Here is a 21,281-nt window from a genome sequence, read left to right as displayed (position 1 = left end):
CAGTTTGACAATTATAAATAAACAGCGCAAACATAGACCTCTGAATATAATCAATCTATAAAGTGCATAATATTAAATATATCATAAATAATAATAATAGTGAAAATCCATCATAATAATAAACACCAAAAGTTTGTGAAATTGAGTGTAATTGATGTTGGTTTGCACGGGTGGAAGGTGGAAGTTATCTTTGCATCTGAAGAATTTTTGGATTTCTTATCTTCACACAAATTTTTTATGCTCCACGAACTTTTGGTGTTTATTATGATGGATTTTCACTATTAATATTATTTATGATATATTTAATATTATGCACTTTATAGATTGATTATATTCAGAGGTCTATGTTTGCGCAGTATATTTATAATTGTCATTTTTTGTGTTTTATCACATTGCACAAAAGCAGGGTAGATCCTGTAGTAGTTTCTTTGGCGCAGGAAGAATTTTCAGTTTAATAAACAGTTTGGCCTAGCTTGGCTGAAACGATCTATTTAAAAAGGGACATTCAACGTGGAGATAAGCTGGCCATAGATGAATAGAATGCATCCATGGGAAGGCTGATTGTACCAGTCGGTCCATTGATTGATTTGGGTACAACCAGCCTGTCGGATTTTCAGCATGCGATTACTGCCTGCGGCTATAGCCACTAGCAGTAATCATTGGGTTCTCCTGGCGGGAATGGCTCCCCACCAGGAGAACACAATAGCTCTACAGGAGAGATTCTCCCATCAACACTGACTGTGCTGATGGGGGAATCAAGTGATTTTCTTTCCTGCAACCACGGGTTGCAAGAAAGAAAATCACATAAGCTATACAGTATGTAGCTGATGCTCCAAGCAGTTAATACAGCTTTCCAAGCAAGCGAGCCCATCAGTGCAGTTAATAAACAGTTTGGCCCAGCTTGGCTGAAACGATCTATTTAAGAGGGACATTCAACGTGGAGTTAAGCTGGCCATAGATGGAAAGAATGCATCCATGGGAAGGCTGATCGTACCAGTCGGTCCATTGATTGACTTGGGTACAAGCAGCCTGTCGACTTTTCAGCATGCGATTACTGCCTGCGGCTATAGCCACTAGCAGTAATCATTGGGTTCTCCTGGCGGGAATGGCTCCCCACCAGGAGAACACAATAGCTCTACAGGAGAGATTCTTCCAGCAACACTGATTGTGCTGATGGGGGAATCAAGTGATTTTCTTTCCTGCAACCACAGGTTGCAAGAAAGAAAATCGCATAAGCTATGGCTTGTCTTAGGCTTTTCTGCTATCTACTGGATTTTCCCTCAGGACCTCCTCTTTTGGTTGAGGGTTCATTGTGCAATTCAGCTTGATTAATGAGGCAGTCATTAACAATAGTGAACATTATTAATAGAAGATCTTGGTACCTTTTATGTATGTATTTCTAGTTTATAATATAGGCATTTATGCTTACTCTGTGGTCACAGTCCCTCAGGGTACTGGCACTGCAAAATTGTAATGTGTATGCAACCTTTGGTCAAAAATTCTACATTTATCTGCACATTAACAAAAGTCATGGCCAAAGCCTTCCGAGAGCCATGGAGATCATTCAAAACTGTCTGAAAGAATCACCACGTGTAAATACTATGAAGAACAAAAAAGCCGCAAAAAAATTAAGAGCAAACAAAGTTTATTTAATAAGACAGTGCAAAGAGCAATAACGATCTGCAAAGTGCAGTACCCCATGACAACCAGATTTCACCGCTCTTCAATATAAAGCGGTCTGTACAACAAACAATGGCTGCTGTGAATTACCACATTCAACCTTATTCAATAAACCTTTTTTAGTGTGCATTTCTTCCTATCTGCAGATCCCCTAAGAACGTTTTATCTATACTCTTGCAAGCATTTGCGCAAATACATAAAAAACATGTATCTTACGTCAAGGTAATACTTTACAGAAAACCTCTACATATAAAAACAAACCAGCCTTGAAAAGTCAATTGCTTGTCCTATAGACAGATCATTGGGTTGATTTAGACCAGCAGTGCAAATTCCAGCAACCCATCGTGGCCAATCAGATTTCAGCATATTATAGGCAGATGAAAACTATGAATTCTGACCGCTTGCTATGGGTTACTGTTTTTCGCCTGGCTGTCAATGCACCAAGATGCCAATGACTCACAACAATAAGTGCTCAAAACGTAATATTCACAAACACACAAGTTGCATGAAAATGAACAGAGAATAAAAAAATTGCTTTTTAATGTATATATTCTAGGGAATGTTCTTTTCAGCAGGAAAGATAAAATACTTTAAAATATCTTTTTCACAATATGGACAATTTAGGCACATATTTTCAACATTAAAATGAACCTTGGGTATTTACGTGGAAATCCAAAAAAGCAAAACATTTTGGAAAAAAAATAAAAAATGAGGAAGAATTAAAACCCAGGCCAGGTTTTTAATTTTATGGCGGTTTCCTCATTGGGGACATTTTATGATTATGTAAAGTTTGAAAAGGGATCCTATTCAGTTCTATGATGAGCTGCTGGTCAAATAACTCATGTGTCACTGTAGCCTTTTAACAACATCAGACAGGCCCTTTTCTAAAAACACTGCGATGGGCATCTTAGTATGACTTTTCTCATGCCAGAAGTTTTCTTAAAAATGCAGTAGGATCAGCAGCTGTTAGCTTCTGATGGTCCGATATAGTCCAACTGTCACTTTTTTTTTTTTTTTTTTAGTTTAGGATAGAGTGGAGAAGGATAACTGTTTTTATGGATATCCAGGGCTCATTTAGATCTCATTCACACAGGTGTACTGTTCTGCACTCCTGTGTAAAGGGATGTCTTAAGACTGACTTCGTTCGGTTCCGTGCATCGGTCCCACACAGAAGAATGCTCAGGGATGCACTGCAGCCATCCACCCGTTCAGTTAAAAACAGCCCTTTGCATGCATGTACACAACAGTATGCCCATGTGAATGAGGCCTTAGGCCCTGTTCACACATGCAGCTGGGGGGGGGCGGGCATTAAAGCCATGTTAAAGCCATATTTTTACTGTCCCTCACCCACCCGCCTGAACACTAACATGCCATTGCAAAACTTTAGCAACATATAGCTTTCGGCGGATGGTGCCATGACCAAACACCACTAACTCAGTTCTATGGGGCTGCACCACAACCGCGGTATCAAGGTAATTATAGGTTTAAATCAGGTGGTTCCTTCTCACAGACTGCCAACACCTGAAAAGTGATCCAAGAGTGGATAGCTTTTCAGAGGAGAGGCAGACCCAGTCAAACATGTGTACAAGCCCTTAGAGATTTCTTCTCACTTAAGGTCCAGGCGTGGCACAGTCTGCAACAGGGAGGCAGACCACAATAAAAACAGATGGGGGTTCCAGCCTCTGCCCATGTAGATTTCAGTCTGTGTGGTTGTTTGAGATTTACCCTCGCTTTCTGTTTGGTGAAACCATTGTTGTCAGACAAGAATGGAGATCTCTAACAGAGCTCCCCAAACAGCAGTAAAAAACAGATAGTGGTTCTTATCCTTTCCACATAAAAAAAAAAATGCTGGACATTAAAGAGAGAAGAAAGCCTAAAGATGAATAATGTGCAGTAATCCAAAGCAACTATCCGAAACCATCTGTCATTACAGAAGAAGTATCACCATGTCTTTCAAATTGTTGTTGAACCCATAGGGGACCAAGTGCATGTAACACATGGTCCGGTTCTGATCTGTGGTTGCTGAGCAGCATGGTTGGACAGCTTGCCCCCACTCCCCTCCACCACTGTCCGACCACGCAGCTAGCAAGGAGACAAATACTTAATAAGGGCTCATTGGTCTGGCTCTTATCTGGTAGCAGGTGTGCAGTGGAGATGATCACCATCATTCAGCACAGCAGGGAAGGGGTCAGCTCCATTCATTACAAAAGGAGATAGTAAATGATCAGTGAGGCAGGGGCTGTGTGATCTGCCAATGCATTGGATGTTTACTAGTAAATCAATCAGTAATGATGGGACTGTGAATGGGCAGACATCACAATGTACACAGTGAGAATCTTAGACTGCGGAGGGGGCTAGTGCTGTAGCTCCCATACAGGATTGCATTTAAATTGGGCTCCAGCCTGGGTAGATCTACAGCCAGCACAGAAATGTTAAATGAACAAGGAGCTACAGATCGGAACGGGACCAACTGCTACATACACCTGGCCCCCTGGAAGGTTCAAGGATTTTTGAATGAAGGCAATAGTTCTTCTTTAACGCCCCCAATGTAAGCTGCTAAAACACAATTTGTGAATGGTTGTTATCAGTTACTATCCTTCTTTCCTGTCTGAATCATGTTTTCAAAAAATGTATTTGTGAATATTACTAGCCACTGACAACATGACATTTAATGCATAATGGATTACGGCAGATTTCTGAGGAATCGTCAAGAAACATCTTAAAAAGGAACCAAATATGGTTTGTTTGACCACATTTTATGGCTTCTAATACACATGGGGACATAAAAGGAATGCTGGAGCAAAGTAAAACCTAATTGTGCTATTGTCCAGAGCAACCAGCCTTCAGTTTTCATACTCCAAGAAAAAATGTCAGCTGACATCTGGTTGTATTGAACACCACATCCACCTTCTCCACTGCTTTTTATAAATGGTTCTTATTATGTTTATGCTCATACAAGCATAACATAAGTTTGAGATCTTTCCTCTACCGGGTAATGTAATCAGATGAACTGCCTCTTGTAAATTTTTGCACTGCCTCACCTGTTTGGAGCAGTTTCTCAGAATGTTGTGATGTTCTAACTTTGAGAAAATTACTTCAGAAGATAGTAAATTTGAACAAAGAAACAATTGACCTGTCCTGACCTGAGATTCTGCCCCGCGGTGTTCAGTTCAATAAATCCACCTAAACATCTGTTTTACAAAAGTCTACGGTCTAGCTTTTCTTTTCCCACCTAATAAAGCCTCCTCTACTCCCATGCTTTCTTCTGATTCAGGCAATGGCATGGTCAGCATTGCTGCTAGTGAGGTTACTAACTTGGAACTAGAACCCGACTTGTATGGCAGACAACACCATTACAAAATCTCCATATCAAAAGTACAAGGGTAGACGGGAAGAAGATGCCTTTGTTAACTTATCTTTGAAGGCGAATGTGCGGTCATCCTCAAAATGCTTTGTCAGGTCTGTTACGTGTAGTAAGCATGTACACTACTTGGTCATAAATTTGTGGAAACCTGACTATCACACCTATGAGCTGGTTGGACATCCAATTCCAAAACAAAGTGCATAAAACCAAGCTCTCTCTATTGACAAACATTACCATACAAAGATATTTTGGACAATTGAGTGCTTCTAGCCTTGTGGTAACAGTTTGGTGAAGGCCATTTTCTTTTCCAGCATGACTATGCCCTCTGTGTACAAAGCCAGCTTCATAAAGACATGGTTTGATGTGAAGGAACTCAAGCAACCTACAGACTCCTGATCTCAACCCTACTGAACACCTTTGGGGTGAATTGGACTGATAGTTGCAAGCCAGGTCTTCTCACCCAACATCAGTACCTGACCTCACAAATTCTCTTTTGGCTGAATGGGCACAAGTTCCCACAAACACCCTCCAAAATGCAAATGCTAGTTCCAGGTCACTGACTGACTTATTGAAGTATGACAGTCCTTGAGACTGGACCTACAAAAGGAGCAGCAGCAGCTTTTCCTTCTATTATGGCACAAATTAAAGTATTATCAGCGCAACAACTGTGTGGTTTTTCAAAGTACTATGAACTCATAAAGGTGACAATTGTTGCTTTAGACTTGTGAGATGCTTGCTTTATAGTCATTGCAGACTTGTTTTTAAAAGTGAAAGTTTAGGGGTTACCATCATTCTCTTTCCTTCAACTAGTCAGTGACTGACCTGACAATTGTGCAGTCAGTGAAGTTGGAGTTTCAAACCCGCATACTCATTCTGGATTAGTGAATCAATGTACACGGAAAAGTAAAGGGAGAATGAGAGCCCCCGAACTTTTACCTTCTCAAAGAAGTTGGAAAAACGCATCCTTTAAGTTATTAATCAACTCCCCCTTGACATCAGCCCACTGTCTCCACTGGCAAAAAGAGAAAAGTTGGTGTAGAGACCCGACAACACATCTACTAGATTCTCAGATTCAGGTCGACAGTTTCCATAGGAAGATAAGCTGTAACAATAGCCAGTTTTGGAAAACTATATAAAACATTTTCCTACTTGGGCCAAACTGATTTATATTTCAAAAGTGACAAGTCCTCTTTAAATCAAATTGCCTTATTTATTGGCACATCCAGTGCAATTTTGAAATCCCACGTAATATACCGGTAGCCCAAGAAACCAGTACAGAAATTAGGCAAATGTTACTCGATTGCTAGAATCTGACAGCAAGGCTCTATTGGGGATTACACCTCATTACAATTAAAAGATCTTTTTTGTACATTTTGGCCAAAATTGTAAATAGCAAAAGCACAAAGACAACATGCTGGATTAAAAACTTGCATCTAAATTCTAGGCAAAGAGCAGTGGTTTACAGTGTCCCCTAGAAATGATTCATATTGGCTTCTCTTTGATTTGCCCACACTGAAAGTCGAACTCCAGCCAAAACTTTTATTTCGAGGTTTGGATGCAGTGGAGAAGGGCTAGAACTTTCGTCAGGTTTTTATTGCTGTCAAAATCCCCATTATGGAGATTTTCCCTTACTTCTTGTTCCATCGACATTCTGCACTGGCACCCGATCTAGAACATATCCTGGTCACTTTTTTATGCCAAGTACATCCTTGTTTATAAAGCCCTGAGGAAGGAGGAGTCTTGAGCCACCACAATGCAATGGATACCCACTTTTGCATCATATTCAATAAACCAACTGGATGTATTCAGTGGTTGTGGCACTCTACTTTTTTGTATACCCTACAGAGTGTTCCAATGACACTGGGACAGAGAGCAAAATACAATTTCCTCAATGGAGTCACTGACAACAGTACACCTCACAAAATTTCTAATCTTTCTCCATGCTATCCAAAACCAACAACAACAAAGTTTTGGTTGATGTTAGGCTTGTTATCAAACAATTCAATTCCTTTTCAAGATAAAACAAGAGTAAAATAATGTAATTTCCGCCAACTATACACTCAAAGCCACCACAAATGTAGTACATAAACTGACATCCTGGACATGGGTCCTCTTTCTAATGTTTCCTTAGACAACTGCGAGTCTCCCACGTTCCAATGAAACTGTTTCTTGAAACAGGTGCGAGCTGCCCTTTGGCAACAATTTCTATGATGCTGCTATCTTCTCCTTGGTTATCAAGGCCTTCATTTTTAGACTGATCTTATGAGTTATATTGCCCACAGCCACCAATCAGAATGTCTAGTCTGATTGGTGGGTGCAGACAGTATTATTTTGAGATTTTTCCAGCCTAGATTAAGCCAAGTATTAAAAAAAAAAAAAAAAAAAAAAACACACAAAAAAGGATCTGTGAAAAATGCATCATGGATACGGTTACTGAGACACCTTGCACCTGTTTCTAGAAGTAATAAGATACATCTTCAGATGGGTTGAGGAATACTTTGTTAGGAGACAATTTTTGGGGGTAGAAGGTTCACATAGTTTAATATTTCTAACAACCAGCGCCAGAATGGCAGACAGAAGCTGCTGGCACCATAATGGGTTAGACGTCTTGTCTTCGGGTCTGTGTTCAAAGTTCTCCATTCACAGTGTATCAAGCACCAGTGTTTTTTCTATGTATTGGTTTAAATAACCATTTATTCATATATATATATATTTATATATATTTATATATATATATATTGATGTATAAAAATTGATAATATGCTGTATTACAGGGAACAGGTCCAGGGGAGGCAAAAAAAAAAGGAAACTTAAAAGATAGGAATAAGCACTAAACAAACAAGAGGGAAGACGGGGTGGTGAATGCAATAAATAAAAGTCAAAAATAGCAAAAAACAAAAAGAGTACATGGAAAATTGTGCACAGTAGATCTGTATAAAAAGGTAGGTCGAGGAGCACATCCAAATACAAAGGCTTGAAAGGGAAATTGATGAAAACCTTGGAATAGGTTGTCGGTGTGGGGTTATGAAGTTCCACGGTTGCCAAAAGCCCAAAATCCATCCAAAATGGTCCTGACGGAGTACGCGACAGGGTTGTGTCCAGGAAAAGAAAAAATGGTGGGAAAAAAAAACCATCAATAAAAATAAAAAAAAATAAAATAAAAAATAATAATATTAATAATCCAGGAATATAAACAGAGGCAGACGGGGTCCTGGAACTCCTGACCCCCCAAATCCAGAGTCTCTTCTGCCAAAATTAATGTGCAATATTTTGTTTTTCCTTTTTGTATTTATTTTTCAGAAAGACTCGTCGTTCACCACAGACATGTCGCCCTTGGGGGTTGAGGAACGGGATGATCCTTTATCTGTGCATTCTGAGCCGGAGCCGCTCTGGTTCTGCTGTTCTGAGCCCGCGCTGGAGGTGACTGTGGAGGACGAAGTGGAGGAAGATCGAGTCTTTTCTTTAAAGTCTGTGATTATTACCGTCACGTTTCCCACTGTTACCGCAAGCTGCTGTGCAGTACTTCTGTCCACGTTTTTCAGCCTGGGCCTGGAGATAAAAACAAACAGAAGGATTCTTACTGGTTGTACAGATTTACCGCTACAAAAGCTGGCCATCCATGGCTCGAACGCCATCCAGTTCCTGTGGATCATCTGACTTTGGAGTCATGGGTGGCCCACACCAACACCACCTGCCTGGACAAATTTTGATTGGAAAACTGAAGGGGCCAAGTGGAAAAAATTGGCTGAATACTGCATCCATACAGGTGCAGTCATAGTGTGGGTATTCTGACAGCTGCAGGTCCTGGTTATCAGAATACAATAGCCAGCAGTGGGAGATTCTTCCTTCCACACTGTGGCGAGTATGAGGAAATCTATTGCTTTCTTTTGTTCAGCTTAGGAAAGAAAGAGTAACAAAGACGAATGTGATATGCAACTGTAAAAGTATTAAACATGCAGTAAGCAATAAAAGTAAAATTGTACAGGATTGTAAAAGGCAATTAAAGTTCCTATAAATCTTTCCAAAGGCGACACAGACTGCTATAAAAGCCGTCTTTCTTTCCATGAAGGATTACAGCCAGTCAGGTATTTTATGGCTTTCTGTTTTTTTGTTGGGGGGTGTCCTTCTAACTTCCTGTGTGGTCACCAAAACCGGAAGCAAATAGAACTCTCCGCCACAGGGACACAACAATAAAATCTAGACAGAGGATTTAACCCTTTGCCTCTTAACCACTTTGTGACTGAGTGTAAAAAAAAACCTTATCGCATGGACCCAATTCTGCAACTTTGACATGTATTTGTAAAACTGTACATATGATCACAACTATGAAGGTGGATTATAACGTGTTTTTTTGTTCCAGGACAAATTGGGTCTTTGTTTGGTGGTAAATGGTAAAGGACAGCTCCGGATTTTTTTTTTTTTTTATAATTAAAAGGAAAACTGGCCCAAAATAGTAAAAACATCATTGTTTTATCTTAGCTGTATATTTATTGCTTTTATCATCACTTACCACCAAAGAACAACCCAAAATAAATTCTCCTGCTCCTGATCGCAGTGATACCACATATGTGTATGTTTGTGGTTTGTACCCATAGTAGGACACAGAAACAGTAGTGCGCATTTTGCCTTTTTAATCCTACCTAAAATATACTGACACCGATACTAATTTCAAAAAAGTATCCTCAATTTTGACCCTTACCTTGATCCTAACACTAACCCTGACACAGAACTAGATCAAACCTTAAAGCAGAGTTCCACTCACCCTGTCAAAAAATAAAAGTCAGCAGCTGAAAAAACTGTAGCTGCTGACTTTTAAAAAACAGCCACTTACCTGCCCCTTAGTCCCGCTGTGTGTCCCCGCAGCCCGTTTCACCAGCTGTCCTGGATTCCAGGAGGCCGGCATCTTCAGTGTGGGCACCCGGCTATGATAGCTTGTGGCTTCACAGCCGGGTACCCACTGCGTATGCGTGAGTAGCGCTGCGCTTCATGAATGGCCCTGTAGTCTGCTGGGACCTGTCACATATCCCAAAAGACTACAGGGATGGAGGACACCTTCCGTTTCCGATCACCTAAGTGGGAGCGGGTACCTGTCAAATTCGCTTCCCCCCAAAGGTGCCAATCCTTAATGGGGAGCGGGGAGGCAGTCCTTAAAGTGAAACGTCCCCTTTTGGGTGGAGCTCCACTTTAATCTAGCTATTTTTTTTTTCTTTTTCTCACACGGTTTACATTTTACTCCATTCAAAGGAGAAAGAAAAGCCAGGGACGGTCTGCACAGTGACTAATTGTGATAGCCAATCAAATACTATCACAGCAATCAGCTAATTAGGAACTGGGACACCTGATACCGATCGTTCGTATGAGACTCGGGATCTCACAAACACACATGTGTGGCACCCAGGTTTAAAGTCCACTCCTAGAAGCCGCATATATGTGTTAGTGTGAAATAAAGGGGTTAATAGGAATATTAGGTTCACTTTTTCATGACACATCTTTAACCCCCCACCACCACCCTTCCACGCTGCACTTTATGAAGAGTCTGTTGCATCAGTGATGTCAGCTTAGATTTGTAGTAGTGGACCAGAAACACACAACCATTGTGTAACACATGCCATGCATGAAGCATTGCTTGCAGTTAAAGGCTAGATTCAGCCTTTCATAAAAATAAAAAGGGGAATTTCCTAAAGTGTATGTCCCCAATGGGGAAATTTACCTTTTCTATTTGTCCTGGTGACCACTGTCAGAAAGAGATGAGTGGTCACATTCCGTAGCCCCCCAACCCTAAACCAACCCTTCTTACTAGATCCTGGAGATCTCCTCCCTTAATTTGGCCTCGTTGAGAGGCTCTGGATCTGTGAATGAAAAGACTACAAGGCACTTCTGCCACTATGGCAGATGGTCTCGTAGATCTCAATGAAGTACAAATTTAGATACACAGAATATAACTGGATACTGACATTTTTAGGTAAAGTTGATCCAGGGAATATCCGGTTGCCTCTCAGGGGATCAGGAAGGAATTTTTTTCCCAGCAGGAGCAAATTGGATCATGCTTTGCTGTTTTTTTTTTTCGCCTTCCTCTGGATCAACTGTGGGTGTAGGATTATAACTTTTTTTTTTTAATGGTTGAACTGGATGGACTTTTGTCTTTTTTCAGCCAGACTATGTAATTATGAAGTGACGTCACCGCACCTGCAGTCCACCAATACTTCCTCTAGTCTCGTAACTGAAGGCCTGTACCTTGGTATTGACCAACAGCCGGAAGAGTAGTCTGCAGGAACCAAAGCACTAAATCGACTGATTATGGTGGCAACGCAATGCAAAAAGATCTCTTGCACATGGGCTGGCTAAAACTGTTTAGTGTAACTACAAGAGTATTTCCTCCGATCAATTTTCTATTTTTTCCATACACCCATACAACGTACATCTATACAGCCATTCATGTCAATGGAAGGCTGTACACTATGCCTGAGCGGTAGTTATGCTGAACACACTCAGCCAAAAAGTGTGCAAGGGCCCTAAATGCACATTTTTGTAAAAAATCAATGTGGGTGCATTTTTTAAAATTTTTTTGCAAAAGGATTGAATTACCAAACAAACAAAAAAAGTTTTGGCTCCACATACATGTTAATAATACAGCCCTCCTATGTTTGTCAATGGCACTTACCTAGAAGTGTGGTTAAAGTTGCCGATCTTTGTCACTGAATTTGCAGACTGAATACTGTTCACTTCGCTCTGTGGGTCTCTGTGAATATCTGGCTTTGGTCTGCGGGAGAGACAACCAAAAACAACACACGCTATTTAGAGTCTGTTTATGTCAATACAGACACACGTGCCAAGTCATCAGTCTGTTTGGCTAGCATGAGCTGTACAATGTGGAGAGATAGGGAATGCTCACTGTCACGTCAGCCTGAAGCAGGGATCCCGTGGCTCCTGGCAACGGCCTGAACTACAAATCCCAGCATGATCTACCGATCCTCTTCTGGCAAGCCAGAATGGCCATTATACTGTTTAATGGAGCCTGTGAGCACAGATATAAATGGGATCCCTGGCTGCTGAGCTGTGCAATCTCTGATCTATGATCCTGATCGAAGAAGCATGCAGAAAGGAGATCAGACCTATCAGGCTTTACTGGCAGAGCCCAATCCTGTACCTGTAAGTAGGCCATTCCCATATTCTACCTGCCAAGGTTCCCTTTAAAGAGGTATTAAACCTGAAAATAAAAAATGTAATATATTGCAGCTTACCAATCATTAGATGTGCTGGCTGCATTACATTTATTTTTTTTAGTTTCTTTTCACCTGGTGATCTGAGCAATAACAAAGTTCCTGTATTAGAGTGCCCCCACACTGAATGAAGGAGCACAGGGGGCACCTTTGGACATGGATGTGTATCATTCCTTCCCCCCCTTCAACCTAAAATGCCGATAATACAGAACTGGGTGAACAGATCAGGAAATCTCATTAGTTTCCAGAGAGGAAGGGTTACATTAAAGCAGTATAAAACCTCAAACCAAAAATCTAATATATTGCAGTTTACCAGTCATTAGAAATGGTGGCTGCATTAGTTTCTTTTTTATGCTTTTTTTCTCCTCTGCTTTCACCTGATGATCTTACCAGTAACACACTTTCTATGTTAGAGTGCCCCGAGTAATAAAGGAGCACAGGGGGGCACCTTTGGACAATACCATTGTCAGTCTGGGGAGAGGGGAGTGTTAGATATACTAGCAGATTTAGATACACTAACAAACTGAAGCCAAACTCCAGCTCACACTTTATAATCAGTTACAGAAAACATTTTTTCCCCGTTTGGGATAAACAAAATCTGATCATTTTAAGCACCCCTGTCAGTGCAGTGTTAAATGGTTTGTCCTATCCCTGTAACTGAAACATTTGCTGGAGAGCTTGTTCATTTGTCTGTGCAAACAGCAGACTTACTGGCTAGATCACCAGATAAAAACAGAAGAAAGAAACCCTATAAAAGAAAACGGATGCAGCCATTACATCTAAGAATTGATAAGCTGCAATAAATTAATTTTTTTCTTTTGGGTTCAACAATGCTTTAAGGGGGATGTAAAGGCAGAATATAATAAGACTTATGAAATTTGTAGTTTAAACAGGCTAAAAACACAAATAAAATACTGTACATAAGGGAGCTGTTGTACCTGACAACAGATTTGTATTTCTGTCCATCCGATCCTAGATTTACACAGCTCTGCCACACAGTACAGCCCTGTATGACAGGGTAGGAGACCAAATTTTTCTCTGCTGCAACTAACACTTAAAGCTATTGTACCTTCCCCAGCCTGTGACTAGACAGTGAAAGGAGAAGCAGCAGACTGATGAGCTCATCCCTCTGCTCTGTCTCATCAACATGTCCATTGTTTGCATATAAGCACTGCAGCACAGCTGGTTCCCTCTGCTGTACAGAGATTACAGGTGGCTGAATCCAAGTCAAATTCAGTTACTTACATTTAAAACACATTTAGTGATGTTTTAATAAGTAGAGAATGTCATTAATTTACATCTTTTTTATGTCTATCCATGTTCAGCTTCAAGTTAAAGTGGAATTCCAGGCTTTATCCAATCTTAAAAATGCTCGCACTCACTCCTAACACCCATGCTGACTAACCTGTGTAAGAAAGATGTATATACTTACCTATTTTCGGGCTCCTCCAGTCTGGTCATGTGATCTCTCCCATGTCAGTCAGCGGTGGCTGCAGGGGAGAGGAGATGTGCTCGACGACAGCTGGTGAGACCTGGGAGCAGCGACATCACCCATAGGCTCTGATTGTCCCTCCGTTGTCAGCCCTCCCTCTTCTCCCCTGCAGCTGCCGCTGGCTAACACAGGGGAGCTGCAGCACGTGACCGGACCAGAACAACTCTTATTTATTTGGGCCCATTTTTAATCACGGCTCACGGTTTCCCATGCGTGTCATTCATTTGGCTCATTTCATGCTGCCTGTACCTGCCCACTGTGGAGTGACAAAGCAGGGACAGGGTGACGCTGCTGTAGTATGAGAAGCAAGTAATGCACAGGGCATATGGTCTAAGGTGCAATTAAGGTGTCCCTGTCATTACAAGTCACTTGTATTAAAAGTTTGAAAGTTATCCTATTGTGTAAAGGAGTTGTAATATTTTGGCAGGATATCTGTATTCTGGGCTGGCAGCTTCTTCACACCAAAGGATCTCCACTATTTCCTTGGTTTGTAATCGTGACTGTCCAAAACCGAAGACCACAACAGAAGTTGAATTGTCCAGAAACAATTTTTTTTCCAAGATAAAAGACTATTACAGAGCCAATGCGTTTCAGGGGGTCATAAAACTCCATCAGGGCTTGAGATTGGATTTCAGCATACAGTGGATTGACTGTAGTACATGCAGGGTTTTTGAATCAGACTGGTGAAGAAGCACAGAGTCTGTCAGCAGCTGGTTTAGTTGGCCGTTCCTCTACACCCCCGAAATGCATTGGAACTAATAGGCTCTATACTTACCCTTCCAGCATCCTGTGCATTGCAATACCACCACTTTGCTACTCCCTGTCAAAGTAATAGACACCTTTGGTAGGTTGAATATTTGTTATCACAGCCATGCTTTGTGGTTCTTGAATCCAATAAAGCGGTCTGTAAATTGCTTCCAAACATCAGATAAAAATTTAAATTACAGTTCATAAACTGGTAAACTGGCTGAAGGAGGAAAGTCTTTGGAGATCCTATATGTGGGAAAGCTGAAGTTCTGGCATTAGCAGTGTGGTCTACAGGTTGTCCAAATGGCAGGAAGCCGGGGGCTATGGCATGGAGTCCACAGAGTTGTGGTTCTGAAACGTTTCAGTGGATTACAATAGTATTTGCATAATCTTACAAAACTTTAAGCAAATGTTCCTATGGTAGATTCTTTAAAAAAAACTGCATTTAGTTTGGTTACCGTTAGTTTGGTTGGAGTTAAATGGACCTTATAGCAGATCATGCATTACAAAAAAAAAAAAAATTCAAGTAGTATCAAATTCATTACTTCAAAAGGAAGGATGTAAACTATCTATAGTCTAGGGCAGGGGTCCTCAAACTTTTTAAACAGGGGGCCAGTTCACTTTCCCTCAGACCGTTGGAGAGCCGGACTATAGTTTAAAAAAAAACAAAAAAAAAAAAACTATGAACAAATGTACACACTACAGTACAGGAGATGACCAGAGACTGCGGACATACAACGGCGGTGGGAATACTGGGCCAGCCGCTCCATAAGACGCACAGACATTTCCCCCCCAAGTGTGTCTTATGGAGCGAAATAGTGCCCCATCATTGGTGTCAGTGGGAAGAATAGTGCCCCATCATTGGTGTCAGTGGGAGGAATAGTGCCCCATCATTAGTGTCAGTGGGAGGAATAGTGCCCCATCATTGGTGTCAGTGGGAGGAATAGTGCCCCATCATTGGTGTCAGTGGGAGGAATAGTGCCCCATCATTGGTGTCAGTGGGAGGAATAGTACCCCATCATTGGTGTCAGTGGGAGGAATAGTGCCCCATCATTAGTGTCAGTGGGGGAGGAATAGTGCCCCATTGTTGGTGTCAGTGTGGGGGGGGGGAATAGTGCCCCGTCATTGATGTCAGTGGGGGAAGGGGATAGTGTCCCAACATTGGTGTCAGTGGGAGGAATAGTGTCCCAACATTGATGTCAGTGGGAGGAATAGTGTTCCAACATTGATGTCAGTGGGAGGAATAGTGTCCCATCATTGGTGTCAGTGGGAAGAATAGTGCCGCATCTTTGGTGTCAGTGGGAGGAATAGTACGTCATTGGTGTCAGTGGGAGGGGGGAATAGTGCTCTGTCACTGGTGTCAGTGGGAGGAATAGTATGTCAATGGTGTCAGTGGGGGGGGAATAGGCCAGACAGAGGCACTAGGCACTCTGAAATGTAAATAAAACATGAAAGAGTTGCAGGCCTCGTTCACACGGGTGTACTACAGCGTACACCCGTATGAGGGTTGCGTTTACCCGCACTGGGATGCGCAGGTGTTCCATGCATCCTCATGCAGGCAGTCCAATTCATGTCAATTGGGACAAGGCTGCTAAATTAACACAGCAGCTGCTCTCAATCTGACATCTGTGCAGGTAACCCTGTAGAGCCCCAAGAGCACACTGTCTGCATTCACCCCCGGTTCACATATATGCGGCCATGCGGGCAGCATTTTGCATGGGCACAAGAGCCCATTCATTTGAATGGACTCCCGTGCCACACAGGGAAGAAGTCCCTGCACTCCTTTGGAAACCGCAGCCCGCGCGGGAACCTCGGTTCCCAGTACGGTTGTGGTTTTCAGTGCGGGCGGCATGCCATTAGAACTAATGGCACCCGCCCGCAGGTCCACATTTCTTTGTGCGGGTGGTGCGGCTGCACGTATTTTCGTGTGGATCCGCAGCGGCACCACCCACACAGATGTGAATCTACGGTCAGGGACATGCACCCACATATATAATCAATTGTCGAGCAGCGGGTGTGTTCATGCAGCCACTGGGTCCCAAATGACATGAACGGGATTGCCTGCACAGGGATGCATGGAATACCTGTGCGGCTTAACCATGTGTTTTTACAGCCCCCAACTGCAATTGTAAACAAACCCACAGAAGGGAAATCTTACAAAGGTATACTTGTTCTCATGTCAGCTCTATTAGGCCGCTATCACACCTGTGAAAAGGCCAAACATGGATTACATTCAAGAAACCCAGTGGGTGTTCCTGGGGATTAGCCCTGTTGAAAGCTGCCAGTTCCCGCAGCTAACCGTGGCCACTGGTATGTGTTGGCCCAGGGAGCTGTCACGGGCGATTACATGTGAGCGTCCACAATTAGCTGTGGGAGCCTGCAGCCACCTCTTGCTTTCAAACACCAACATGTAATCAGTGCCAGGCCCATTTACAAGTGCGAATGTGGCCTTAGGGGATGTTCTACATTTTGAAGAGATGTCCTGTTGTGTCCTAGTTCACACTGATTCACAGTGAATTGTCTGCATTTCCCGCACCGCATCTGGATTGCACTGTTCATGCGAACCGCTGCGGGTGTCTATGTTAAGTTCATGACACACCAAAAAGGTTCGCAAAGGTTCACCCAAAAAAGAGGAACACCCATGCGATCTGATTCCAGTACGAAAAAAAAAAAAAAAGGTGAATTCACTTTTCCTGCGGGTGTGATGCGATTTGAGCAATACAAAATGAATGGCTCAAATCGCACCGCAAAGAATCACCTGCGATTTGAACAGGAATATGGTACAATTCCTGTCCAAATCACAGGTGGTTTCCCGCACCGCAATAGCGTGAATGACAGGGAGTGAAGGCAAATCTCCCAGTGGAATGGCAAAAAAAAAAAAGAAAAAGCTGAAGGGGATATTAAACCTTCTTTACTCCAAAAAAAAAAAAAAAAAAATAAGTGTTAGGCATTCTTGAAGGCATTTTTGTAGGTTTACTATACCTTTAAGTATAAATTCTCTTGCAAACTTCTTTGCATTAATCCCAATTAGGCTCTGGTTCAATAACACTTTTTTTTCCAGCTATTCCTCACAGGACTGTGAAACAGGATTTAAAACATCATTTCTGAGCCAAACTCAATCTCTGGACGCATAAAAGGAGATTTTTTTTTTTTTGTCAACGTTCAAATATCTGTTGGCCGATATATCCCAGCAATGCACTGGACCCTCTCCGGTTTGGAATGTAAATGAGCTATTGAAACCGTAGCAACAAATACACAACCTCCCAATATCAAGTAATTATGGGCTCTTCAGCCACAAATTCAAATCGTTTCTCACACGAGGAGGCAAACAATGCACTGTCTTTATTCGCAGACAATGAGCCTTTTCACTCCCCTTCTTGATTCATGCATCTGCTGAGCCAATGATGTTTACAATGATACAATGTACACTTCCAGAAAACTGACAGTTGGCTGTCAGTGCTGGTATTTCTCGCTTATCTGTGGTCATTAAAGAGCCTTTAACATCTTCCTTTGCTTTTCATATTGCAAACATTAAAAGGAGAACTATGCTCATCACTGTTTACATCTAAAGGCTCATTTGGACAATTGTAACTTTTTGATGTAAAATGCAGGATCTTGGTGGCAGTAAGGTTTTAGCGGTCTGTACACATGTAACTTTTGTGTGATGTTTATAAGCAATTAGCGATACAGTGCACATGGGCCCTACTGGCTGCTGCTGGCAGACATGTAAATAGCAACACTATTGAGTCCCTGCTACCCAGTGTCCTTGCTTTCTAGGACACAAGCAGCCTCTGCTTCCCAGTTTCTTTAGCTGCTAGGAAGCAGGCGGCTTCTGCTGCCCTTGGTTGCTAGGAAGCAGGCAGCCTCTGCCACTCAGTGTCTTTGGTTGCTAGGAATCAGGCAGCCTCTGTCACCCAGTGTCCTTGGTTGCGAGGAAGCAGGTGACCTCTGCTGCCCAGTGTCCTTGGTTGCTAGGAATCAGGCAGCCTCTGCCACTCAGTGTCCTTGGTTGCTAGGAATCAGGAAGCCTCTGTCACCCAGTGTCCTTGGTTGCGAGGAAGCAGGTGACCTCTGCCACCCAGTGTCCTTGGTTGCTAGGAATCAGGCAGCCTCTGCCACCCAGTGTCCTTGGTTGCTAGGAATCAGGCAGCCTCTGCCACCCAGTGTCCTTGGTTGCTAGGAAGCAGGTGACCTCTGCCGCCCAGTGTCCTTGGTTGCTAGGAAGCAGGTGACCTCTGCCGCCCAGTGTCCTTGGTTGCTAGGAAGCAGGTGACCTCTGCCGCCCAGTGTCCTTGGTTGCTAGGAAGCAGGCGGCCTCTGCTGCCCAGAGTTTTTGGTTAGAAGGAAGCAGGCATCCCTTTCCGCCTAGTTTGCTCGGCTCCTGCTTAGCATTGAAAAAATAAATCTCACCTAAACAAAAACTATTCTGAAGATCCCAATGACCTTGGGTATTATAAAAGACCAGCATGAGTATGATATAATCTCTACAATTATTTGATACATACGTTGTAAGCCATGTCTATACTGCCTAAGGCCGCCAACCAAGTTGCAAGGAACACACATGATCAGAATGGAGTTTCTACGTTCTCCCCATGTTTGTATAAATTTCCCTGAGATGCTTCACTTTCCTCTTACCATCCATGGCCATGGATACTCAACTGTATTGTCAGAAGCAAAATCCTCCAGGCAAGAAAACTACTTTCCTTTGCTGGAACACTGCAAAATTTCACCAGAGTTCCAATTCCTACTCCGTAGAAGGCACTGCAGTGATGATGACTTGTATGCAGTTTGGTATAAACGGCTCAATATTATTGGGCTATATCTGTACTATACCCTGGTGCCTCTGAATGTGTATCTGGCCAATGAGGTGAAAGCAATGATTGCTTCGACCTCCGTCCTGATATTAGGAAGAATCCTCCAAATTCTTGGGATAAGTGATGGAATGAGACATTGAGACATGAATTCCTTCTGTTTTAAGAAGGATTTCCAGTACTGCGCAGTGATTTGGTTGGAGGGCTTTTTTTCTTCCTTCAGTCTCTCCACACAAAGGATGCGCTTAGGTATGGTAGGATCATGGTCCGGACCTACCTTGGCCATACTGCTAGGGAGCGATCACCACAGAAAGCCAATCATAAGCAGCCCAAGGCATTCCCTGCCCCCTGTATACAAGGCATTACCCATGCCATAGCTACATGTATACAAGGGGGCCTTGGGCCGCTTATGATTGGCTTAAAGCGGTGACAGCTTTCTGGGATAGCTCAGGTTGGATCGAATCAGAATCCAAACATGCCTGAGCTAATCCCTGCTCCTCATCATTATGTGTATGGTTATACGGTCTCTGTAAGAAGCAGTGAGAGAGAAAAACATCCTGTTGATCTGGCTAGCAAGGGAGTGACTCCAAAGAAAATAATTAAGGGATTAATGATCTTATTGCTGGCAAATAATTGCCAGTGGTGGGACCACTTGTCTTACATGGCAACAAGAAGGGGCACTCAGTAGCCCTGGTGGTTACATCACAAACCGATGGACTATCATGTGTGAACCTACCTTGTCTTTTTAATAGTGGTCTTCTTGACAACACTTGAAGTAATGTCTCGTTCGTTTTTCTCCTTCTCATGTCTGTCCCTCTCTACTACTTTCTGTTCCTTTTCTGGTTTTTCTTTATCATTTTTATCTTTCTCTGTTTTCTCCCTGTCCATCTTTTCCTTGTCCATTTTCTCCCGATCTAGCCTCTCCCGGTCCAGTTTCTCTCTGTCCATCTTGTCCCGGTCTAGCTTCTCCCGATCAAGTTTCTCCCGATCAAGCTTCTCGCGGTCTAACTTCTCCCGATCAAGCCTCTCTCGGTCCATTTTTTCTCGGTCTAGTTTGTCTCTGTCCAGTTTCTCCCGATCCAGCTTTTCCTTTTCCGGTTTCTCCTTGTCTAGCTTGTCTCGCTCCGATTTGTCCTTTTCAGGTTTTTCAATTTTTTCTTTCTTCTCTTTCTTGGGAGGTGGCGGGGTTGCATACTGTTGGGCGACTTGCTGCGCCACCAGTTGAGAGTTTATTCTGGGCTTCCTGCAAAACATAAAATTGAAAAGAAATGGTAAATATCTTATAGAGTAATGGTTCCAACCAGTGGATTAGGATCCACATAAAGCTGTTCCCCCCCCCCCCCCATCCCCCAAGTATCTTCTTATCTCTCTGAGCAACAACCACATTAGTGTAAACCAGTCATGGCAGAAATAAATGATATGACATAGCGGACCACTTTATAAAAAAAATAGCCACCTGGCTGTCAAGCAAATTCCCTGGGTTCAACTAGCTGAAACAAGTATGCATCAAATAAAGACAGAGCTTTTCAACAGCATCAGTACTGCATTCTTTCACTACTACTACTACTACATAACAATAATAATACTTAATATACAGCACATCCATAGCCTTACTAAACAACTGCTGATATGAAACCAGTTACAGGGTCAGCCAAGTACGTCTTGTTAATGGAAAATGGGTCAGAACTAACCTACCCTAAGGTTAAAGAAGTCATAATGCCCAAATGCTATGCTGCTACCAAGCAGGAAGCATATATCAGTAGTAAGCCAACATGTCTGCTCCTATGTACATTTATAATTAACATTTACAGGACTGTATTACAAATATATTTTTGACAAAGCCCCCATTCACATTCTAGTGATTTGCTGCGCATTTCTTTAAGGGTGACAAATGCTCAACATGAAGCATTGTTTGCCTTTTGCTGAAGTCATGCTTCCGCAAAAGGTACAAGGAGCTTTTTTTTCAG

The 21,281-nt window shown here is 42.5% G+C and overlaps 1 protein-coding gene across 1 annotated transcript in view; it reads right to left on the bottom strand.

Annotated features, from left to right (window-relative positions):
- Positions 1-1,628: 1,628 nt before the first annotated feature.
- The window catches only part of RYBP (RING1 and YY1 binding protein), a 109,286-nt gene continuing 89,633 nt past the window's right edge, over positions 1,629-21,281 (bottom strand). Inside the window, exons 3-5 of the mRNA XM_089672245.1 lie at positions 20,051-20,557; positions 11,706-11,804; positions 1,629-8,593 (exon numbers count right to left, since the gene is read on the bottom strand). Of these exons, the coding sequence (XP_089528371.1) occupies positions 8,341-8,593; positions 11,706-11,804; positions 20,051-20,557 (859 nt within the window). The 3' untranslated portion in view covers positions 1,629-8,340. The remainder of the gene's footprint in view (positions 8,594-11,705; positions 11,805-20,050; positions 20,558-21,281) is intronic.

This window comes from Staurois parvus, unplaced genomic scaffold (assembly GCF_062004578.1).
Source record: "Staurois parvus isolate SC_StPar_1 unplaced genomic scaffold, SC_StPar_1.0 ptg000124l, whole genome shotgun sequence".
NCBI classification, from domain to species: domain Eukaryota; kingdom Metazoa; phylum Chordata; class Amphibia; order Anura; family Ranidae; genus Staurois; species Staurois parvus.
This window is presented reverse-complemented; position numbering and strand designations above follow the sequence as displayed.